The 25,343-nt window shown below is 44.5% G+C and overlaps 1 protein-coding gene across 1 annotated transcript in view; it reads right to left on the bottom strand.

Annotated features, from left to right (window-relative positions):
- Nucleotides 1-25,343, bottom strand: part of rabgef1 (RAB guanine nucleotide exchange factor (GEF) 1) — a 45,593-nt gene that overhangs the window by 7,362 nt on the left and 12,888 nt on the right. The window contains exons 4-7 of the mRNA XM_084320648.1: nt 11,090-11,256; nt 10,175-10,256; nt 8,811-8,943; nt 7,646-7,737 (exon numbers count right to left, since the gene is read on the bottom strand). Of these exons, the coding sequence (XP_084176774.1) occupies nt 7,646-7,737; nt 8,811-8,943; nt 10,175-10,256; nt 11,090-11,256 (474 nt within the window). The remainder of the gene's footprint in view (nt 1-7,645; nt 7,738-8,810; nt 8,944-10,174; nt 10,257-11,089; nt 11,257-25,343) is intronic.

The following is a 25,343-nucleotide window of genomic DNA, read 5'->3' as shown; positions in this document are numbered from 1 at the left end:
GGGCTGTACATTGGAATACTGACAAAGCCATGCTTGGTCTTTATTGTACAACTGGGTTAGGACATTTGTAGGGGCCAGTTTTGAATTGCAGTCTCCCGTAGGTGTTCTTTGAGAGTGTTTTTGAAGGTGGGTAGTGATTTACATTCCTTTACAGCTTTGGGTAGGGCGTTCCACATTGTTGTGGCATAATTGCGAAACGTGTTTAGTCCCTTGTTTGTGCCGAATCTGGGTTTTACATGATTTGTGGAGCTCCCTCTGGTGTTGTGATCGTGGTATTCACTGACCTTTGGGAAGTATTTTGACATGTACATGGGTACCTTGGTCGTGTAGTGTATCTTGTAGACCAGGCCCATTGCAAGTTGCTGTACTCTGTCGTCTACTCTAAGCCATCCTAGGTTGGCAAAGTGTGCAGGGGTGAGGTGGGTTCTAGGAGTCAGGTCAAGCAGTAGTCTGACTAGTTTGTTTTGAGATGTTTGTAATTTGGTTTTTAGTGCCTTTGAGGTGCTTTGGTACCATGAGGTGCAAGCATAGTCGTAGTACCCTTGAATGAGTGCTCCTGCCAGAGTCTTCAGGGTATACTTGTTTACCAGGGAGGAGATCCGGTACAAGAATCGAGTTCGTTGATTGACTTTTTTTATTACATTGGATGCCATTTTGTCACAGGAAAGATTAGCCTCTAGGATGGAACCCAGGTAGGTAATTTCATCTTTCCTTGTGACAATATTGTCACCCACTGTAACTGAGAAGCCGTCTGTTTTGCTGAGTTTGTTATTTGAACCGAAGAGAATGGACTCTGTTTTGCCCATGTGTAATGATAGTTTGTTGTCGGCGAGCCATATGCAGATTTTGCCTAGTTCCGAGCTGAGGGTTTTTTTCAACCTGTAATTTGTTCTTGTCAGAGACCAGCAGGGCTGAGTCGTCCGCAAACAGGAACAAGTTGCAGTCACAAGCTGACGACATGTCATTTGCATAAATTAGGAACAGTAGTGGTCCTAGTATGCTTCCTTGTGGAACACCACAGTTCACTGTGAGGGGGGGGGATAGGGTACCGTTTACCTCCACCATCTGTTCTCTCCCCTCCAGGTAGGATTGTATCCAGCTCACTGATAAACTATCAAAACCAATTGCTTTTAGCTTGTCAATCAGAATGGTGTGATTGACAGTGTCGAAGGCCTTTTGTAGGTCTAGCATGACCATGCCGCAGTTAATAGCATCACGCTGGATTCAACCGGATAAAATGTGCCTGAAGGTATGGATTCTTACCTATCTAGATGTGATTTATTTAGAGATGTCTACCGCACGAATTCTGGGTGTCAGTGAAGCCAACATAGCAATTTGGTCAGATATGGTGGAGAAGATAGAGCACAGCATTTGAATTTGTGATCCTTGGTGTTAAACGAAATGGTGGTTACTGTCCAAGGGGGGTCCTGAGGGGGGGGTGGGGGGGAAGGAGAAAGGAAGGGTGCAGAAGAGCCAGCAAGAGCATTTGTATGTATTGTAGTGTATCGTAATTATTATTATGTATATGTATATCCTTTAATCTACATTTATTTTGATTTAAATACTGGACTATCATAGTCCTATGATTTATTGTGGATTTTTACTTTTAATGTTTGTGTGTCTAGTTTTACTGTATGTCATGTCAATTTTGTTCAAAAAAAAGAGTTTACATTAGATTAGAGTATATTAGGTTAGGTTAGGTTAGGGTAGGTTAGGTTAGGTTAGGTTAGGGTAGGTTAGGTTAGGTTAGGTTAGGTTAGATTAGGTTAGGTTAGGTTAGGTTAGGTTAGGTTAGGTTAGGTCAGGTTAGGTTAGGTTAGATTAGGTTAGGTTAGGTTAGGTTAGGTTAGGTTAGGTCAGGTTAGGTTAGGTTAGGTCAGGTTAGGTTAGGTTAGGTTAGGGTAGGTTAGGTTAGGTTAGGTTAGGGTAGGTTAGGTTAGGTTAGGGTAGGTTAGGTTAGGGTAGGTTAGGTTAGGTTAGGGTAGGTTAGGTTAGGTTAGGGTAGGTTAGGTTAGGGTAGGTTAGGTTAGCTTAGGTTAGGTTAGGGTAGGTTAGGTTAGGGTAGGTTAGGTTAGGTTAGGTTAGGTTAGGTTAGATTTGATTAGGTTAGGTTAGGTTAGGTTAGGTTAGGTTAGGTTAGATTAGGTTAGATTTGATTAGGTTAGGTTAAATTACACACAGAGTTTACATTCGATTAGATTATATTAGGTTAGGTTAGGTTAAATTAGATTAGATTTGATTAGGTTAGGTTACATTTTATTAGATTCGATTAGATTCTATTAGATTAAATTCGATTAGGTTCAATTAGATTAGGTTAGATTAGATTAAAATGTATTGTCATCATACAGCACAAGTACAGTACAACGAAAAGACGGTTGGCATCCAGCCAGAGTGCAAATGTACAAGATACAAGATACAAGAGTTTTATTTGTCACGGCATACAGGTATACAGTGAAATGCGGGGGGTCTCGCCCACAACGATGTGCATAATACAAGTAATAATAATAATAATAATAATAATAATAAGAGTCCAACCAATAGAGTGACATTGTGCAATAAACAAGTAAACAAAGTAGGCATATCAGTATCTGTACATGAGTTATTTACAGAGCATGGTAATGTAACAGTAAAGTGCAATAGTAATATACAATGTACAATGATTAAACTGGGTATAAATTATATAAATTAGTACTACTGGGTGTAGTGCTAATCAGATGTATGTACAGAGTTGTAGTATTATTATGTACAGACAATATATTATTGTAGTAAGTCATACTGGCCAGCAGCGTAACTATAAGAGTAGGTAAGGGATATGTACAGATATAGATATAGTATCTACAGATATGTAAAAGGTTATGTGTAGGTATGTACAGACAGATACATATATATATATTAGTGCTGTCAATCGATTAAAATATTTTATCTGATTAATCGCATGATTGTCCATAGTTAACTTGCAATTAATCGCAAATTAATCAATTTTTTTTTTATAATTTTTGTATCTACCTTACACTTTGAGCGCCACGCCTGGTTTTCCGTTTTACCGGCTGAATGCCACGATCGGCGCCAATGTTACCGTTAATATCGCCTAATCTATGTTTTAAATTATGGCTATGTGTCTAATCTGCCCATCGCATTATCAAAGACTATTTTCCAGTCAGTGCTGTGAAGGCAGATTGTTTTTTTATCGCGTCGTTTCCATTTTAGAGCATTTAGAAAAGCCCCCGTTTTGATATAAAAAAACAGCTCATTCTGGAGCATTCTATGAAAATCGTCTTTTAGTGGAATATTCCACAACGTTGATATTCGTCGGCCTTTTTATGAATCGTTTTCAAATAAACGCTAGATGATCAATATTATACGTGCACGCAAGCACATTACGGCCGCGCGCGGATAATCGCTCCGTTGATTTCCTCACAGACTTTTACAGTGAAACCGAAAGAAGACATTTCACAAAACAGCTTATAACTTCATCAAACTTACTCTGATTACCCTAACACTGATAACATAGAGTCCTTACCTGACATCAGATGGTATCCAACTGGTATATTCCAATACCTGATCACCATTAGAAAAAATCGATACGTGTATGGATCCAACGCTATACTGTAGATCTCCATGATCCGCGGGGATCTGAGGTTCCAGAATGAACTGTGGTAACCCCGGCTGGATCAGTGAACTGGAAAATGTGGAGTACCGGATTTTTTTCCCCATTCATTTTCATTGAGTCCATTCCAAAATCACTTATGTCATCTGGGAGACGACAGGGGGCGCTTTTTTCCACAGTGATCGCCGGCGCCCCTCGGCTATACTCGGGTAGGCTCGGGTGATGCAATAATTTTTCAGATCGATAAAAAAAATAAAAAAATAAAAAATCCAAGAAATCTCGTGAGTGGCACGCAACCACCTATAAAAAAACCAGAGAAATCTCGTGAGTGGCACGGAAAGTGTTAAACAGATATTTTTCAAGTTCCACGTTTTAATACTCTTATCAACATGAGAGTCAACAAATGCTTGCTTTATGCAGCCATTTAACACAAAAGGATGAACCTCATGCATTGCAAATTTGCATCAAATTCAAAACAGAGTGATGCACAAAATAACTTAAAAGAAAATAATAATTTAAAACAATGAATAAAGTGTGCATGAAATAATAGGGGAAAGAAAACATTAGGAACTTGTTACATTCCCCCATACATGGGCTGAGGACTCACACCCCCGCCCCCCCTCTCTCTCACACACACACACACACACACACACACACACACTCTCCCAGCTCTCTTTCTCTCTTGCCCCTTCCTCATCTCTCTCACCCCCTCTCTCTCTCTCTATCTCTCACACACACACACACACACACACACACACACACACACACACACACACACACACACACACACACACACACACACACACACACACACACACACACACACACACACACACTTTGAGTCAGAAACAAACATAGTATCAATGAGAATATCAATAATACACCTGAGTGAAGTCTAGTAAAAAAAATAAAAACGTGTTAATACCGCGTTAACTTTGACAGCCTTAATATATATATATATACGGTAAGAATAAATATATATATATATATATATATATATATATGGTAAAAATTGCCCTTTGGTAGTGTTGGTGATTTGATATCCAATCCAATCCAATCCACTTTATTTATAAAGCACATTTAAAAACAACAAAGTTGACCAAAGTGCTGTACAAGTCCACAACATAAGATAAAACATAAAAACATAAAAATTTAATAAAAGCACACAATAAAAACAAGTACAATATGTCACATAAAAAGGCAGGTCTCTCAAAAACGGTTTAAAACACGGAAAACCAGAGCAAATAGATGTGTCTTGAGGCGTGATTTGAACACCTGCAGAGTGGGGGCCTGCCTAACATGCAGTGGCAGTTCATTCCAGAGCTTTGGGGCTGCCACAGCGAAAGCATGGTCCCCCCTAAGCTTCAGCCTGGAGTTTGGAACAGCCAAGAGGAGCTGGTCAAAGGACCTGAGGGACCTTGGGGGAACATAAGGTTCCAGCAGGTCCGAGAGGTAACCCGGTGCCAAGCCGTTCAAACATTTAAAAGCAAACAGTAAAACCTTAAAATCAATTCTAAAACGCACAGGAAGCCAGTGGAGGGCAGACAGCACAGGGGAAATGTGCTCCCGCTTTCGTGTTCCCGTTAGCAGATGGGCAGCGGCGTTCTGAACTAGCTGCAAACGAGAGAGGGAGGCCTGACTGACGCCAACGTATAGGGCATTACAGTAATCAAGGCGAGAGGTCATAAAATCATGGATTACAGTTTCGAAAACAGAACGGGATAAAAAAGGTTTGACCTTGGACAGCCTCCTAAGTTGGAAAAAACTCTTTCCCACCACAGCATTGATCTGCTTGTCCAACTTTAGGTCACAATCAAACTTCACCCCTAGGTTGGTTACAGTTGGCTTCACAAAAAGCCCAAGGGGGCCCAAGTCACCAGGAGGAGACACATGCCCATTGCTGGGACCAAACACCATGACCTCTGTTTTACTGTCATTGAGACATAGACAATTTAATGCCAGCCATGCCTTAACATCATCAAGGCATGCTAACAATGGTTTCACTGGGTTGCTATTGTTTCTTTTTAATGGCATGTAGATCTGACTGTCATCTGCGTAGCAGTGAAAGGAGACGCCATGCTTTCGGAGTATAGGCCCTAAGAGGAGCACATATAACACAAATAAAATTGGCCCGAGAATTGAGCCCTGGGGAACCCCACAGGGGAGTGGTGCTGTGAAGGAAACAGCGTCGCCCAGGCTAAAAAGCTTCTCTCAGACAAATATGATCTAAAAAACTCCAGGGCTGAGCCTTTAATGCCAACCCAGTGCTCCAGACGGGAGAGCAGGATATTGTGATCCACTGTGTCGAAGGCAGCAGTGAGATCTAAAAGTACGAGGATAAGGGAGTCACCAGAGTCAGTGGCCAGAAGGATATCATTAAAAACTCTTAAGAGTGCAGTCTTGGTACTGTGCAGTGCTCTAAAACCGGATTGGAAGACCTCCAGAATGCCATGTGTGTCAAGGAAAGACATTAATTGGACAAGTACAATTCTTTCCAAAAAACGGGAGCTTGGAGATAGGCCTGAAATTAGAGCGGACAGAGGTGTCCAGGTTAGGCTTTTTAATAAGCGGTTGCACCACAGCATGTTTAAAAAGTACAGGTACATCACCTGCAAGGCTGTTGTTCATGATCGTTAGGACATTTGGTCCTATGACCCCGCTGACCTCTTTGACAAGGTGAGGGGGAAGGACATCTAAGGGGGAGCCTGAGGGCTTCATATGGGCAATAATTTCCTCTAGCTGAGCAAGGGACACAGGCTCAAACTGGCTAAAGGTGGCAGGGCAGGTGACAGTAGTAGAATGGTCACATGTAGGGGTGGACGTGCTAGCTCTAATGTTGGCAACTTTGTTTCAGTGGAAGCTTCAAGACAAACAGGCTGGCGGACATCAAGAATATAATTAATCGTTTTAAAAAGAACACAAGGCTTTTAATAATCTCTTATAATAACACATTCATCATTATTTATCAGATAAACATTACAACATGTGTTATGAGTGTCGCTCTGAGAAACAAACGAGAGACATTCCAGCTCAATTGTTCTGTGGTTTGAGGTTATCTTGCCTGCAGAGGTCACTTATGTGATTACCATGTGTTTTGGAATGTTGGTTTGTTTGTTCAGCCCTTATTCTACAACTCTGCCTTCATCTGAGGGTGTTTAAGAGAGAGACCATACGAGAGGCCTGTGTCTCAGGCTGCCTTCATCTGAGGGTGTTTAAGCACAAGAGAGAGACCATACGAGAGGCCTGTGTGTCTCAGGCTGCCTTCATCTGAGGGTGTTTAAGCACAAGAGAGAGAGACCATACGAGAAGGCTGTGTGTCTCAGGCTGCCTTCATCTGAGGGTGTTTAAGCACAAGAGAGAGAGAGACCATACGAGAGGCCTGTGTGTCTCAAGCTGCTGTGGAGGAGCCGCGCCTCTCCCACTGTGATGATACGTGGTCCACAATAAAGAAATAGCTCCTCTAAATCAAATAATTAATAAAGAAATAACTCCTCTACATCAAATAATTAATAAAGAAATAACTCCTCTAAATCAAATAATTAATAAAGAAATAACTCCTCTACATCAATGAATTAATAAAGAAATACCACCTCTAAATCAAATAATTAATAAGGAAATAGCTCCTCTAAATCAAATAATTAATAAATAAATAACTCCTCTACATCAATGAATTAATAAAGAAATACCTCCTCTAAATCAAATAATTAATAAAGAAATACCTCCTCTAAATCAAATAATTAATAAAGAAATAACTCCTCTACATCAATGAATTAATAAAGAAATACCTCCTCTACATCAATGAATTAATAAAGAAATACCTCCTCTAAATCAAAGAATTAATAAAGAAATACCTCTTCTAAATCAAATAATTAATAAAGAAATACCTCTTCTAAATCAAATAATTAATAAAGAAATAACTCATCAAACTACATCAAATAATTTATAAAGAAATAACTCCTCTACATCAAAAAATGTATGGCGGAGCTTGGGATTGGTCGATTAAACGTGACCAGATTGACAGTGTGTGTCCAGTCTGACCTGTTATTGCCTTGACCACGTTGTCTGACACCTCTGCGTTCTCCTCGTCCATAGAAACACACAGCATCTCAATGTCCACCCAGTGTAAGGCCCTGGAAAACAGACACATACAAGGTGTAGACTACTGTCAGTCTGGGGAGGGTGTAGACTACCTCATGCTGTCCTACTGTCGGTCTGGGGAGGGGACTACCTCATGCTGTCCTACTGTCGGTCTGGGGAGGGTGTAGACTACCTCATGCTGTCCTACTGTCGGTCTGGGGAGGGTGTAGACTACCTCATGCTGTCCTACTGTCGGTCTGGGGAGGACTACCACATTTATTTATTTTTCTAATTTTATTTCACCTTTATTTAACCAGGTCAGTCCCATGACACAATGCTCTTTTTTCCAAGGGAAGCCTGCGGCCAAGACAGCAGCTTAAAACATACATAGCTTATATTTTGTATATATTAGATTTGTTGTATAGTCCATCAGTCTCCTGTCTTTACAATAATGTGATATGTCCTCTGTCCTGTACCCTGTTTAAGTTTTTAAGTATTTTTAAGTTTAAAAAGATGTTTAAAAACAGGGTTCTAGAATCTTATAGTCAAGTAAGTATGTTCTTTTCTGGATCAGTTTTTGTTGATTTTTGATTGTTGATTTTTTTTTTTTTTGAAAACTTTAACTTTTTTGAATTTGTTTTTGAATTAGGGGTAGGTTGCTCTATAAGCCTTCGGCTTCAAACCTATCCTTTTCGTTTGTTTATTTGTAAACATTTTCGAAAAATTATTTGTTTATGTTTATTTATTTGTATGTGTAAACATTCGAAATAAAATAATTCATTCATTCATTCATTCATTCAGTGTGTTGTCCTGTTAGAACCTGGACTGTTGTGTGTTCTTGCACTGATGTACCACAGTGTATTCCTACATTGAATAAAGTGCTTCATGGTTGTGGTTGTGGTTGTGGTTCTGGTTGTGGCTGTGGTTGTGGTTGTGGCTGTGGTTGTGGTTCTGGTTGTGGTTCTGGTACTGGTTGTGGTTCTGGTACTGGTTGTGGCTGTGGTTCTGGTTGTGGTTGTGGTTCTGGTTGTGGCTGTGGTTGTGGTTCTGGTTGTGGTTCTGGTACTGGTTGTGGTTCTGGTACTGGTTGTGGCTGTGGTTGTGGTCCTGGCAGACACGGACTCACCTGATCCGGTTCTGCGTGGCCAGGTCTTTCTTCTCATCATCGGTGGTCTCGGGACAGAAGACGCTCTTATACAGACGCGTCATGACGTATTTCTCCACCTGGTCCATGACGCGCTCCACGCGCTCCGACGAGCCTGGCGACCACAGTATAGGCTGATACTTCAATACTACTTATTGACTATGAATTAGGGGTTTATAAACAAAAACATGACAACATGGAGAATAATAATAAAGAGTGCTCCAAAAATCGAATACTAGTATATCTGTCTGTAAAATAGGCATTAGGCTATCTACGTCAAGCTCCTGTTTCCCCTATACAGTAAAATACCCAGAGACAGTTTTCACCAGGGCTGAACTCAAGACTACATTCCTGACATTTTATATTGTTCGTTTATCACGTTTGTCGGAACAAATTTGACCACAAAACAAGACTGGTATCACACTATGATACCTCAGTAATCGGTAGGGATGTTCGATATTGGCTTTTTTACCGATATCCGATATACCGATATTGTCCAACTCTTAATTTCCGATACCGATATCAACCGATACCAATATATGCGGGGTTTCCCCCCCCCCCCAAAAAACATAATAATTTCAGGCAATTAACATTACTTATTACATGGCGTTTTCACATTCGCCGAAATGCTTGCTTGTGATTGGTCAATAGCGCTCGTCAGAGGTCTGATATTACTCGATAACGGACCTCTGCTGAACAATAATGACCGCTGTGCGCAGCTGGACCAATCAAGCCCACTACACACACTGTATCAGTGCTGCTCAGCATATGCACAGCTGCACTCAGTCATGCAATCAGACCACAGACCTGCCGGCTGCCAATAATAATAATCACTTTATTTGGGCTGACAGAGCCACAGAACAACTGCGTCTGCATTTGATCTCGTCTTGTCGATGAATTAGGTATATTGTTAGTAAGTTAGCCATGTAATAAGCGGGATAATGTATAGCTATACTCGATCATTGTCGCAAAATAATTGACCTTCACTGACGTTTAAAACACCTTGGCGCTGCGCCTCGGTATTTTAAACTCTGTGTCGGTCAATTATTTTGCGACAATGACCTCGTAGCTATCATTATCCCTTACATATCTCGTGGAATTAACACAACATTATGCATACTTTTGACAATACATAAAATAAGAATTTGTTCTTACTTGCTTGTCTGGGTAAATAAAGGTTAAATAAATGTAAAAAAAATATATATATATATATATTTTTTTAAACGATACCGATCATTTCCGATATTACATTTGAATGCCAATATCGGCAGATAATATCGGACATCCCTAGTAATCGGTCATTTGATTTCACATTTTCCATGAATAAGAACCATCCATGAACCGACCTTTAAAGTGGGTCATCAGGCGGTCAGACATGTTCTGGTAGAAATCCTGAACGCATTCCGACAGCTCGTCAGCACCGAGGTCCTGATAGGACAAAAGGGGTCATGGGGTCAATGCTGACTGACGAATCAACAGTGAGCGTCTGCTGCATGACATCAATGCTCAATGCCAGTATACAGCATGTTCCAATTACTGCATGGAAGCCTTCCCTCCCATCCTGATCTGACACATTGAACAACACCCATTAAAAGAGAACTCCATAGTAAACTCATGCGATTGAATGGAATATGTTGCTTTTTTGTTACGTATACAGTACGTTGTCATGGACACCTGTAGTTGTCTTTTGTTATGCGTAGTGTCCCTCATGGACACCTGTAATTCTCACACTATTGGTCATTTATCCAATCAGGTGCATTCCACGTGGGGAAATGGGAAGTAGGGAGGGGATACATGCAGGTAACATGTAAACAACAACATTCATTTTGGACCTGCCAAAAAAAGATTTTTAATGATAAATTCATGAATCAATAATTTTTTTGGGGGGAAAAGCAAGACTTTTATTCCACACCTTTGTAAAAGCTGAATAGAAAGTGTGAATGTATTATTTATTTATTCTTTTTATTTTTTTTTTGTAGATTTTTATTTGTTTGTACTACCGGGCAGTCCGGTAGAGGGAGAGAGAGAGGAAGAACGGGAGACAGAGCGGGGGGGGGAAGACATTCGGCAAAGGACGCCGGGTCCGGGAACCAAACCCGGGTCGGCCGCTTCGCGACGCAGCGCGTTACATGGGTCGCCACTTGGGTGCCCTTATTTATTTATTCTAATGATTACTCTATATAAAATGTTATCTATAGACCCTTTAAGCTGCAATGGCAAAAAAAAAAAAAAACACTCTCAACATGTAGACAACGACAGACCTTCTTGTTGGCCATGCTGTCGATGAAGGCCCGGCACTGCTTATGGATTTCTTTCCCAGGCTTGTGGAGGTTCTTCAGGAAGTCTACAAAGTCCCTGGACACGCGGTCCGTCTCCACGCTGGACTGGCGGCTGATGGACGGGCTGGGAGTCTTGCCCTCTTGGCTTTCTGCGGAGGGAGAGCCACGACGTACCGGTAAGAACGTTACCTTTCGCTGCCTTCCTCTTCATGGCCCCGGACCAGACAAATTGCCCTGTACCTCTCTAGGATGTGACATTACACAGTGAGTCCTGCTGATGAGATGATAGTAAAATAACACCAACAATTCAATCAATGGTAAAGGCTGCTGTGTAACCTATGCCATGTCTCCATTGGTTGGGTTTTTGTCTCCATTTTATTTCTTTTTTTTATCCTTTATTTATCCAGGAATGTCCCATTGAGATACAAGATCTCTTCTTCCAGGGAGTCCTGACCAGTCCATTAGCTATGTCCAGCCTGGCTGGAGCTAGCCATGGCCAGGTTTGGTATGGTTTGCGTCTCCATTGCGTTTTTTTTTTTTTTATTATCTATTTTTTGTTCTCACTTTTTTCCCATATTTTCTCCCATCCCAATTTAGTCGTTATGCCAATTCCCTTCCTGGTCGTTGCGCGCATTTCCCCCCACTGTCGGCTTAGGGAGGGTTGAAGACTATCGCATGTCTCCTCCGATACACGTGGAGTCGCCAGCCGCTTCTTTTCACCTGACAGCGAGGACTCTCACCCTGCTCCAAGACAAACTCTAACCTTAACCAACTTCGAAAGCGCGCCTAAGCTTAACCGTCCAAAGAACTTGCCGTCACACGATTGGGCGCACATGTCACATGACCAGAAACGTCAGTGGCCAATCAGATCGCGCAAAAGGACAACTTGCTTGCGTAAAGTATTCACGCGGTCTGGCCAGGTTATAAAGAAAATGGAGACGCTCACTTGTGCCACTGCACGGCTAAACCCTGGCTAAACCCTGGCTAAACCCCGGCTAAACCCTGGCTAGTGGAGACAAGACATTAGAGGATGGGGCAGATACGCTGCTTGTTGACTAAGATTGTTTCCTGAAGTTACACCTGTTACAAAAAGATTCCGTTAATTTAGAAGTGAATCTAACGTTATGAATACACAGTGGCTTGTAAGCCAAGAAGACTTTAGTTAGGTACAGTTTTACAGTCAGGGCTGACCCCAGTGCTTCCAAGCTTCGACTTCTGCCATGGTAATCGACCACCAGTTAAACTGAGAGAAGACGAGACCCAGGGAGGAGAACGAGAGGAGAATCGCCGATACAGTTTTACATTTCTATACACCGTACTGAAGGTCCGTTCTTTTTTAATCTTTCCCCTCCGTATCGACACCATTGATTACACCCCTGCTGATGAGCAGGACGTTGTCCAATGACATGCTTAACACATTTTACAATAATGTAACTCATTCAGCATGGGGGGGAAAACAACACCATTAAACAACAACAAATAGACAGGTTAATTAATAAACTAACAAAGAGGATGAAGCCCTAATTGATACACTAGAAACATCAGATGAATCAGACAAAAAAACACCCGAGATTTAATCACAGGGACAACCGTCTGAGAAGATTTAGTCCCAGGACAGCCGTCTGAGAAGACCTCTAGGCAAAAGAGCCTGCCTGGTACTGCACTGTTTTGTTTTGGTCTGATGTGTGGGTTGGAGTTTAGTAACTTATTATACTGTGAGGGGCGAATTCACAAAGAATGGACTGCACTGCAGCCACTAATAGCACCTGTTAAGCCCTAGCATATTTTCAGAAGATTCACCTAAAAGTACATACCTAAAGAAATGGAAGATTGCTCCACTTCTACAAGGCCATTTGCATGTTCTTGGTATCTAGGGACATCTATGGACCTCAGGGAATGTATTCCCAGTGTCAGGAATATTGTGTCTGTTACTATGCTTGAGTAAATTGTAATGAACCAACGGAGAATATCAATTATTATTTATTTATTTTTTCTTTTCCATCTTTGACAGTGAATAACACCATATGCTAACATTGACCAGACGTGGAATTGCCACTGAGCTCATTCTTGAGATCACGTGTACAAAAAAATCTAAGCTAATTAATATAGGGCAGATGATTTACATGGACCTGACGAAACGTCGGTTATCCTTATGAATGCGCTTAGTTACCAACTCTCTGAAGACGTAAATAACTTCACTTTTACTTTCACACAGTATTTCACCCTTTGCGAGTGCTTTGTGAATAGCAAGGTTTGTTTTGGGGCTATTTGCACGGGGCATAGTGTCAGAAAAAGCTGCGCAATCCCTTTGTGTTTCTCCAGATCTCTCTCAGCAGAGCCTGAGGTGGGGCCAGCAGCAGCAGCAGCCCCTCTGCACTCAACTCCAACCCACACATCAGACCCAAACCAAACACGTCAACAAAGTGCAAAACTTTTTTTTGCCTTAGAGGTCGCTATTCGACAGCATTACAGATTATACCTTTAACTCTAATGTTTTTTTTTTATCCACTTTTTCTCCTTATTTTCTATTTTTCTCCCATCCCAATTTCGTATCGCCAATTATTTCCCTTCAATTCTCCCCTCCCATGTCTTGAACGTTGCTAGACTATGCCTCCCACTGGTCGGCTGTAGTGAGGATAGAAGCCTTGCATCACGTGTCCCCTCCGGTACACGAGGAGGCAGCCTGTCGCATCTTTTCACCAGACAGCGCGGTCTCTCAGTGGCGAGGAGTAACGTGTGGGAGGCTCACACTACCCCCGATACTTCCTGTCTCTGCTGTACAGGCGCCACCCAACCGACCTGTAGGAGTCGCTGTCCACAACGTCCAATCCCCACCCATCGACTTTCCACCCGCTACCTCTGCCAATTGAGATAGTATGACGACTGGCCCAAGCCGCAGGCAATGCTGACTCCGGGAGTCCAGACCGCAGCCTCTTGCACTGGTGACGAGCGCAATCTCCGCTACGCCACCCAGCCGCCTCCTTTAACTCTAATGTTGAAAGCAAGTCTACAATGAAAAGTGATGAGAGGAACTCAAAGCGTTCAGAACACGTTATCTATTTCTGCTACGCAGTGGTGCTCCTCTACAGGTAAAAATACAGATATTTAACAGTTAGTGAGACTTGCACCCACCTCTGAGCCTGGCCACCAGTGCTGCCAGCACCGTAGCCAAGTGGGTTGGTGAGACAATGAACACAATGGTTGAGTCACATCAAAACAAACAAAATGTTAAAAAAAAACACTAAAGCAAGCAAACTATTCTCTGCATCCGAGACACACGCTGGGAGGACTGAACACACACACACACAGGCTACTACTGTACCACCACATCACACACAATCTCACAGCAAATCGGAAGATCAGGCCAGTCTGTCGGATTGACAGGTATTCCCAGCCAATCCGTTTTCGCGGGGTTACTAAAATAATAACCAAAGCAGGGTTATCCTGGCTTAACACACAGAGACCTCATCAAACAGGGTGATCTATTAGCCTGCTCACTCCGCATCTCCTTTACAGAGGAGAGCCCACAGAACTTGAGTGGATAGAAAGGGCCTTTTCTAGTGTACCAGGGTAAATTAATTTTCTAGTGTACCAGGTAATTTCCTTACCCGGGTGAATTCCTTTTTATTTGTACCAGGGTAAACTCCTTTTCTAATGTACCAAGCTAAATTCATTGTCTAGTAGTGTAGCAGGGTACATTTATTTTCTATTTCTAGTGCACTACCAGGGTAAATTGTTTTTCTAGTGTACCAGGGTGAAATCATTTTCTATTGTACAAGGGTAAATTCATTTTCTAGTCTACCAGGGTGAATGCATTTTCTAGTGTACCATGGTAAATGGTACATGATAACATGTTTGCCATAGAATTCTGATGCTGCTGTCATGGAAGTTGGTGTTGGTTTGGTGCCTGAAAGTAGGTTCCACTGAACGGAACTGCCTGAACTGCTGAATGTTTCATCAAATCATTTTCTTCTCATGGTATTAATCACTGTACAATTTCTTTGTAATACAATACACATTTTTGCATTATATTATCAGTCATGTATATATATATATTATTAAGCTGTAGCTTTTTGTATTGTATTTTATTTGTTGCTTTTCACATACTTGTATGCTGTGGGAGTGAGTGGAGAGATAAGCAATTCAAATCTAGAAAATGTTGAATGTCGGTAACACACCGACCTTCTGAGTCTCGTGCACCAAACCAACATTGGTTTCCATGACAATTCTCACCAAACATTCCGTGGCAGCCATTTTCATGGTGTACCAGCCAGATGTCCATTCAGGAATGTAAGTCATTTGTACAGGGATGGCCATTCTATCAATTCTAGTTCTATGGGAGAGGCGTTACCTTCGGTTGGAGAGACCATTTCCCATGAGGGTATAAACATCCCCCTCCAGTCCCTATGGGTCTTCTCCTCTCTTTCAGAAGGGGCTGAGAATGAGATGAGTGGGAGACAACCGTGGGTTGTAATGTGGGGCCACGGGGTCAGTAGGAAAACACATGAATGGGCGGCCATAGTGGTAGACACAGTAGGAAAACATATAAAGGACTGGCCATAGTGGTAGACACAGTAGGAAAACATATAAAGGACTGGCCATAGTGGTAGACACAGTAGGAAAACATATAAAGGACTGGCCATAGTGGTAGACACAGTAGGAAAACATATAAAGGACTGGCCATAGTGGTAGACACAGTAGGAAAACATATAAAGGACTGGCCATAGTGGTAGGCACAGTAGGAAAACATATAAATGAGTGGCCATAGTGGTAGACATAGGAAAACATATGAGTAAGATCAACATTGTCCGATAAAATTGTTACCAGAGATGGTCAACAAATTGAGTTGGTATCTACTTTTAAATACCTAGGATTGTTTATTGATGACCACTTGTCTTTTAAAGCATATATCCATTATGTTGCAAAGAAGCTGAAGCTTTTACTAGGATTTTATTTTAGAAATAAATCTTGCTTTTCTTTTGGTGTGAAACGGAAACTGGTGGAGTAGTCTACCTTTCTGCCTGTGATTGATTATGGTGATGTGTGTTGTATATGAACGCCTCTGCTCACTGTCTCCACATGCTGGATAGCGTGTATCATGGGGCTCTGAGATGTATTACAAACTGTGGATCTCGTACTCACCATTGTGTATTATGTTCAAAAGTGAACTGGACTTCCTTATGTGCATGTCGTCATTGGTATGTTTTGATTTACAATTTATTTATCGTCTCTTTTAAATTTGAATGGTGGAAATTACAAACTCTCTTCGAAGGATTTTATGCACTTTGCTGTTCCCAATGTCCAAACAGGAATGGGAAAGAAAGCTTTTAGGTTTTCCGCACCTACTGCATGGAACAATCTCCAGTCCGATCTGAAGATTCAAAGCTTGGTAACACACTGAATGTATTTAAGGCTATGGTGAAGCCTATTGTAACCACGTTTTCTGTGTGCAAATGTTGACCATTTTGTAACGTTACTTTTATCTGTAATGTCTATGTGTGTATTTTGAAACTTTGTGTTGCTGCTATTCTTGGCCAGGTCTCCCTTGTAAAAGAGATCCTGGATCTCAATTGGGGCAAACCTGGTTAAATAAAGGCTAAATTAAATTAGAAAAAAATATGAATGAGCAGCCATAGTGGTAGGCACAGTAGAGTTCCTGATACAATATTATCACCATCCTATGGACACCAACTTGGGTGCTGCAGTATTGAGTGCATAGACATTAGACGTTAGTGTTTATTTTTAATTAATTTCTTTTCATTTCAGATATTGATTGAAGAAGTGTGTTTCTAGTCGACGGCGAAAGATTGCTCGTGGTTCGGCTGTCCTGACTGTGGTGGGAAGTTCGTTCCACCATTGTGGAGCGAGGACTGAGAATAGGCGGCTTCTCTTTGATGACCCTCCCGGAGCTCAGATAGGAGTGGGTCTGAGGCGGCCAGGGGATGTAGAGCGGAGGGGTCTCGAGTGTGTGTAGTTAGAAGATGTAGAGCGGAGGGATCTTGAGTGTGTGTAGTTAGAAGATGTAGAGCGGAGGGGTCTTGAGGGTGTGTAGTTAGAAGATGTAGAGCGGAGGGATTTTGTAGTGTGTGTAGTTAGTTAGAGACCATTGACCAGAGGTAGGCGGGAGCCGCTCCCTTCGCTACGCGATATGCCAGGTCGAGGACCTTGAAGCGTATTCGTGCGGCGATGGGGAGCCAGTGCAGGTCTCTAAGAAGTGGGGTGACATAATGCTGACTTTGGTAGGTTGGAGATCAGGTGGTTCTGAATGAGTTGAAGTGGCTTGGTGGCCGTGGTCGGTAGACCAGCGAGCAGTGCATTGCAGTGCAGTAGTCCAGACGAGATATGACTGTTGATTGCACGAGGAGTGGAGTCGCTTCTTTTGTCAGGAAGGGGGCGGATCCTTCTGACATTGCTCAGGAGAAATCTGCAGTTTCTGGTTGTTGGTGGCGATGTGAGTGGAGAAGTTTAGCCGGTCGTCAAGGACCACACCAAGGTTCTTGGCGGTCGGAGACCTCATGTAGACCTGGTGTCGACCTCGCTTGTATCCCTCAGTCAGACATCTGGTTGCTTAGTACCATATAATATAATAATATATATAACAATGGCTGAAACCATGACCTTGTTCAACGTCGTCAATCTTTGTCCGATTTGAAAAAAGAAAAATCAACAGTGCAGGTTCTTGGCCAACAACCTGATCACCATGTTTTCGCCAAATTGGATAAGAAATGCACAGGTTACCGTGGTTTACCGACACACACACATGCACGCACACACACACACACACACACACACACACACACACACACACACACACACACACACACACACACACACACACACACACACACACACACACACACACACACACACACACACACACACACACACACACACACGTGCGTTAACTAGCTCGGTCAGCAGAGAAATCACCAAACAGGATCACCTTTATTCAGCCTACAGAATGACTATGAAGAGAAGCAGAGTCGGCAGATTTTCCCCCGGTAAAGAATGTGTTTCTATCAGGGGCCCCGGTGCTCATGAGCAGGGCCCGGGGTCACGCTGTCCATCAGATAAGTCCGATAGAGATCGTCTCGTGGTCCATAATGGATTCAAGGGGAGCGAGGGATCTTAGAAATCAATCGGTCACCCCTCCGTGGTTCGTCCAGGGCGCTCAGCTTGAGACGGGAGAGAGGACACTGGGGGCTGGGACATTCATCCACTTTCAGTTCCAGTCACCATCCCGTCTTCCCACGATCGTGTTGTAAATGCAGCGCACCCTTCCTTCACAGCGGTGCGCTCCGCCCCTCGACCCCCTCAATTGAGAAACACTGTTGCCGACGATAAAAGACTGTATTGCACGTTGCATTCTACACACTGCTAAAATGTGCACATTGCTCATTGCACATCACACGCAACATACTCTTTTGGAACTGTACATAGCCATTTTGTTATTCAAATTTCATATAGTATAATATCTACATCCTGATCTGCAATGCACACTTTTTTTAAACTGTAATATAGTCATCTTTATTTGAGTCATCTTATTTTATTTTATGCTCAATTTATTGTATTGCACTGCACACTTTTTAGAACTGTATATAGTAATCTTTATTTTAGTCATCTTATTTTATTCTATGCAAAAAAATTATATATATATTTTTTTTTATTGGAAGCTGCTATAGTCGAGGGACCACAATAGATTTTCACTCTTCTTGCTATAAAGTACTGAAATAAGTGACAATAAAGGAATCTGAATCTGAATCTGAAGCCCAAACAGTAATCTCAGCTGGTGTTGAGAGGGAGGAGGGAGGAGGGAGGAGAGAGGAGGGAGGAGGGAGGAGGGAGGAGGGAGGAGGGAGGAGGGAGGAGGGAGGAAAGAGGAGGGAGGAGGGAGGAGGGAGGAGGGAGGAGGGAGGAGGGAGGAGGGAGGAGGGAGGAAAGAGGAGGGAGGAGGGAGGAGGGAGGAGGGAGGAGGGAGGAGGGAGGAGCCACGACGCGTTTCTCCAGTTATTTAGAAACGTCTTTGGTAACTTGTAGAAGACGACAGAAAGACAGCCTTTGGTCAAGAAGAAAGGTCAAACTAATTCAGTCAAGGGCGGTTGGGTGGTGCAGCGGAGATTGCGGAGGAATTGGCATAACGACAAAAAATTGGGATGGGAGGAAAAGCACAGAAAATCAGGCGGAGAAAAATATAAAAAAAAAAAAAAAAAAAAAAATTCAGTCAAATCAATGAGTACTCGTGTTTAATAATCGTGACTTCAATATCAATAATAATAATTGTCCCTAGAGGACAGAGAGGAAACAAGGTGCTGGTTCTACATGATGCCTCAGCTGTCCACTGGTATAGAGGTTAGCTAACCCTAACCCGGTCAATATAAGCTACAAGAATTCCACAATGTGGGGAGCGGCTGGGTAGTGCAGCGGACTAAGCGCTCGCCTACCACCGCAGAGACACTGGGATCGAATCCAGCTGTCAGTGGTACCTCCGGCTTGGTCAGTCGTCCCTACTAACACAATTGGCAGTGTTAGCGGGTGGGAAGCCGGTGGGATATGTATCCTGGTCGTTGTAAACAGCGACTCCTACTGGTCGGTCGGGGCGCCTGCTCAGCAGGGAAGGGATCTGAGGGAGGTAGTGTGATCCTCCCACGCGTTACACTCCCCCAGTGAGAATCCTCGCTGTCGGGTGAAAAGAAGCGGCTGGCTGACTCCACATGTATCGGAGGAGACATGTGATAGTCTTCAACCCTCCCTAGGCCGGCTAGTGGGGGGGAAATGCGCGCAACGACCAGGAAGGGAATTGGCATAACGACTAAATTGGGATGGGAGAAAAATACGGAAAAAGGGGGGAGAAAAAATAGATAAAAAAAAAGAATTCCACAACGTAAATAGAGCCTGACCGAATAATCAGAATAATAATATTGGCTAATAATAATATTATCACCAACAACAAATCGGTGTATCGGCCGATAGGCGCCAACAGGAAAACTTTACAGAGCATAAGGCAGAGAGAAATTACTACTAAAATGACTATTATCTAGAAATAAAGATACATTCATCATTAGTAACGATTAAGCTATTTAGAATAGACTATAGAATAGCTCAAATATAATTAATTTAATGTCTCACTTTTTTATTTATAGTTTCTTTTTACAGATAGCTGAGAGTGGAAGAAGTAGGTGTGTGACTACATATATACATATATATTTGAGAAAATATATATAGAAATAAAGAATATTGATATTGAATTTTTTTACTCTCTATTTCTGTATCGGCCCTAAGAATCCAGTGTGGGTCAGGCTCTGACCGCGAGGCAGATGTATAGATGTATAGATGTATGATGGGGAATAATCTTGTCAAGCCTAAACAGATGAGTCACGGGGTCGAACAGCAGAGTCTTTGGTTGAGGCTGGAACGTAATGAAAGCACATGGTGGTGCAGCGTGGAGAGATTCAAAGTACAGCGATGAATGCATTACCCTGGATCTCTGTAGAATCAGAGATAATAATGTGAGATAACAGAGTGTTGATACAGGGGAGTGGATCAACTGAGTTGGTGCTTTGTACAGATATTGGGTCAGTAACGTAAGAGAGGGGTGAGATGAGAACGTACAGTGTATGAGAGGTATGCGGTGAGTGACGGAGACAGGTAGGAGGGGGTAAGTGAGAGAGACAGGTAGGAGGGGGTAAGTGATGTACCCAGGTAGGAGGGGGTAAGTGATGTACCCAGGTAGGAGGGGGTAAGTGAGAGAGACAGGTAGGAGGGGGTAAGTGAGAGAGACAGGTAGGAGGGGGTAAGTGAGAGAGACAGGTAGGAGGGGGTAAGTGATGGAGACAGGTAGGAGGGGGTAAGTGAGACAGGTAGGAGGGGGTAAGTGAGAGAGACAGGTAGGAGGGGGTAAGTGAGAGAGACAGGTAGGAGGGGGTAAGTGAGAGAGACAGGTAGGAGGGGGTAAGTGAGAGAGACAGGTAGGAGGGGGTAAGTGAGAGAGACGGGTAGAAGGGGGTAAGTGAGAGAGACAGGTAGGAGGGGGTAAGTGAGAGAGACAGGTAGGAGGGGGTAAGTGAGAGAGACAGGTAGGAGGGGGTAAGTGAGAGAGACAGGTAGGAGGGGGTAAGTGAGAGAGACAGGTAGGAGGGGGTAAGTGAGAGAGACAGGTAGGAGGGGGTAAGTGAGAGAGACAGGTAGGAGGGGGTAAGTGAGAGAGACAGGTAGGAGGAGGTAAGTGAGAGAGACAGGTAGGAGGGGGTAAGTGAGAGAGACAGGTAGGAGGGGGTAAGTGAGAGAGACAGGTAGGAGGGGGTAAGTGAGAGAAACAGGTAGAAGGGGGTAAGTGAGAGAAACAGGTAGAAGGGGGTAAGTGAGAGAGACAGGTAGGAGGGGGTAAGTGAGAGAGACAGGTAGGAGGGGGTAAGTGAGAGAGACAGGTAGGAGGGGGTAAGTGAGGGAGACAGGTAGGAGGGGGTAAGTGAGAGAGACAGGTAGGAGGGGGTAAGTGACGGAGACAGGTAGGAGGGGGTAAGTGAGAGAGACAGGTAGGAGGGGGTAAGTGAGAGAGACAGGTAGGAGGGGGTAAGTGAGAGAGACAGGTAGGAGGGGGTAAGTGAGAGAGACAGGTAGGAGGGGGTAAGTGAGAGAGACAGGTAGGAGGAGGTAAGTGATGTAGACAGGTAGGAGGAGGTAAGTGAGAGAGACAGGTAGGAGGGGGTAAGTGAGAGAGACAGGTAGGAGGGGGTGAGTGACGGAGACAGGTAGGAGGGGGTAAGTGAGAGAGACAGGTAGGAGGAGGTAAGTGAGAGAGACAGGTAGGAGGAGGTAAGTGAGAGAGACAGGTAGGAGGGGGTAAGTGAGAGAGACAGGTAGGAGGGGGTAAGTGAGAGAGACAGGTAGGAGGAGGTAAGTGAGAGAGACAGGTAGGAGGGGGTAAGTGAGAGAGACAGGTAGGAGGGGGTAAGTGAGAGAGACAGGTAGGAGGGGGTAAGTGAGAGAGACAGGTAGGAGGGGGTAAGTGAGAGAGACAGGTAGGAGGAGGTAAGTGAGAGAGACAGGTAGGAGGAGGTAAGTGAGAGAGACAGGTAGGAGGGGGTAAGTGAGAGAGACAGGTAGGAGGGGGTAAGTGAGAGAGACAGGTAGGAGGGGGTAAGTGAGAGAGACAGGTAGGAGGGGGTAAGTGAGAGAGACAGGTAGGAGGAGGTAAGTGAGAGAGACAGGTAGGAGGGGGTAAGTGAGAGAGACAGGTAGGAGGAGGTAAGTGAGAGAGACAGGTAGGAGGAGGTAAGTGAGAGAGACAGGTAGGAGGGGGTAAGTGAGGGAGACAGGTAGGAGGGGGTAAGTGAGAGAGACAGGTAGGAGGGGGTAAGTGAGAGAGACAGGTAGGAGGAGGTAAGTGAGAGAGACAGGTAGGAGGAGGTAAGTGAGAGAGACAGGTAGGAGGAGGTAAGTGAGAGAGACAGGTAGGAGGGGGTAAGTGAGAGAGACAGGTAGGAGGAGGTAAGTGAGAGAGACAGGTAGGAGGAGGTAAGTGAGAGAGACAGGTAGGAGGAGGTAAGTGAGAGAGACAGGTAGGAGGGGGTAAGTGAGAGAGACAGGTAGGAGGGGGTAAGTGATGTAGACAGGTAGGAGGGGGTAAGTGATGTAGACAGGTAGGAGGGGGTAAGTGAGAGAGACAGGTAGGAGGGGGTAAGTGAGAGAGACAGGTAGGAGGGGGTAAGTGATGTAGACAGGTAGGAGGAGGTAAGTGAGAGAGACAGGTAGGAGGGGGTAAGTGAGAGAAACAGGTAGAAGGGGGTAAGTGAGAGAGACAGGTAGGAGGAGGTAAGTGAGAGAGACAGGTAGGAGGGGGTAAGTGAGAGAGACAGGTAGGAGGAGGTAAGTGAGAGAGACAGGTAGGAGGGGGTAAGTGAGAGAGACAGGTAGGAGGAGGTAAGTGAGAGAGACAGGTAGGAGGAGGTAAGTGAGAGAGACAGGTAGGAGGGGGTAAGTGAGAGAGACAGGTAGGAGGGGGTAAGTGATGTAGACAGGTAGGAGGGGGTAAGTGAGAGAGACAGGTAGGAGGGGGTAAGTGATGTAGACAGGTAGGAGGGGGTAAGTGATGTAGACAGGTAGGAGGGGGTAAGTGAGAGAGACAGGTAGGAGGGGGTAAGTGATGTAGACAGGTAGGAGGGGGTAAGTGAGAGAGACAGGTAGGAGGGGGTAAGTGAGAGAGACAGGTAGGAGGAGGTAAGTGAGAGAGACAGGTAGGAGGGGGTAAGTGATGTAGACAGGTAGGAGGAGGTAAGTGAGAGAGACAGGTAGGAGGGGGTAAGTGAGAGAGACAGGTAGGAGGGGGTAAGTGATGTACACAGGTAGGAGGGGGTAAGTGATGTACACAGGTAGGAGGGGGTAAGTGAGAGAGACAGGTAGGAGGGGGTAAGTGATGTACACAGGTAGGAGGGGGTAAGTGATGTACCCAGGTAGGAGGGGGTAAGTGAGAGAGACAGGTAGGAGGGGGTAAGTGAGAGAGACAGGTAGGAGGAGGTAAGTGAGAGAGACAGGTAGGAGGGGGTAAGTGAGAGAGACAGGTAGGAGGGGGTAAGTGAGAGAGACAGGTAGGAGGGGGTAAGTGAGAGAGACAGGTAGGAGGGGGTAAGTGAGAGAGACAGGTAGGAGGAGGTAAGTGAGAGAGACAGGTAGGAGGAGGTAAGTGAGAGAGACAGGTAGGAGGGGGTAAGTGAGAGAGACAGGTAGGAGGGGGTAAGTGAGAGAGACAGGTAGGAGGGGGTAAGTGAGAGAGACAGGTAGGAGGAGGTAAGTGAGAGAAACAGGTAGAAGGGGGTAAGTGAGAGAAACAGGTAGAAGGGGGTAAGTGAGAGAGACAGGTAGGAGGAGGTAAGTGAGAGAGACAGGTAGGAGGGGGTAAGTGAGAGAGACAGGTAGGAGGGGGTAAGTGAGAGAGACAGGTAGGAGGGGGTAAGTGAGAGAGACAGGTAGGAGGGGGTAAGTGAGAGAAACAGGTAGAAGGGGGTAAGTGAGAGAAACAGGTAGGAGGGGGTAAGTGAGAGAGACAGGTAGGAGGGGGTAAGTGAGAGAGACAGGTAGGAGGAGGTAAGTGAGAGAGACAGGTAGGAGGGGGTAAGTGAGAGAGACAGGTAGAAGGGGGTAAGTGAGAGAGACAGGTAGGAGGGGGTAAGTGAGAGAGACAGGTAGGAGGGGGTAAGTGAGAGAGACAGGTAGGAGGAGGTAAGTGAGAGAGACAGGTAGAAGGGGGTAAGTGAGAGAGACAGGTAGGAGGAGGTAAGTGAGAGAGACAGGTAGGAGGGGGTAAGTGATGTAGACAGGTAGGAGGGGGTAAGTGAGAGAGACAGGTAGGAGGGGGTAAGTGAGAGAGACAGGTAGGAGGGGGTAAGTGATGTAGACAGGTAGGAGGGGGTAAGTGATGTAGACAGGTAGGAGGAGGTAAGTGAGAGAAACAGGTAGAAGGGGGTAAGTGAGAGAAACAGGTAGAAGGGGGTAAGTGAGAGAGACAGGTAGGAGGAGGTAAGTGAGAGAGACAGGTAGGAGGGGGTAAGTGAGAGAGACAGGTAGGAGGGGGTAAGTGAGAGAGACAGGTAGGAGGGGGTAAGTGAGAGAGACAGGTAGGAGGGGGTAAGTGAGAGAGACAGGTAGGAGGGGGTAAGTGAGAGAGACAGGTAGGAGGGGGTAAGTGATGTAGACAGGTAGGAGGAGGTAAGTGATGTACCCAGGTAGGAGGGGGTAAGTGAGAGAGACAGGTAGGAGGGGGTAAGTGAGAGAGACAGGTAGGAGGGGGTAAGTGAGAGAGACAGGTAGGAGGGGGTAAGTGAGAGAGACAGGTAGGAGGAGGTAAGTGAGAGAGACAGGTAGGAGGAGGTAAGTGATGTACCCAGGTAGGAGGGGGTAAGTGATGTACACAGGTAGGAGGGGGTAAGTGATGTACCCAGGTAGGAGGGGGTAAGTGATGTACCCAGGTAGGAGGGGGTAAGTGATGTACCCAGGTAGGAGGGGGTAAGTGAGAGAGACAGGTAGGAGGGGGTAAGTGATGTACACAGGTAGGAGGGGGTAAGTGATGTACCCAGGTAGGAGGGGGTAAGTGAGAGAGACAGGTAGGAGGGGGTAAGTGATGTACCCAGGTAGGAGGGGGTAAGTGAGAGAGACAGGTAGGAGGGGGTAAGTGAGAGAGACAGGTAGGAGGGGGTAAGTGATGTACACAGGTAGGAGGGGGTAAGTGATGTACACAGGTAGG

This window comes from Notolepis coatsorum (assembly GCF_963971535.1).
Source record: "Notolepis coatsorum genome assembly, chromosome: 8".
Lineage (NCBI taxonomy): Eukaryota > Metazoa > Chordata > Actinopteri > Aulopiformes > Paralepididae > Notolepis > Notolepis coatsorum.
This window is presented reverse-complemented; position numbering and strand designations above follow the sequence as displayed.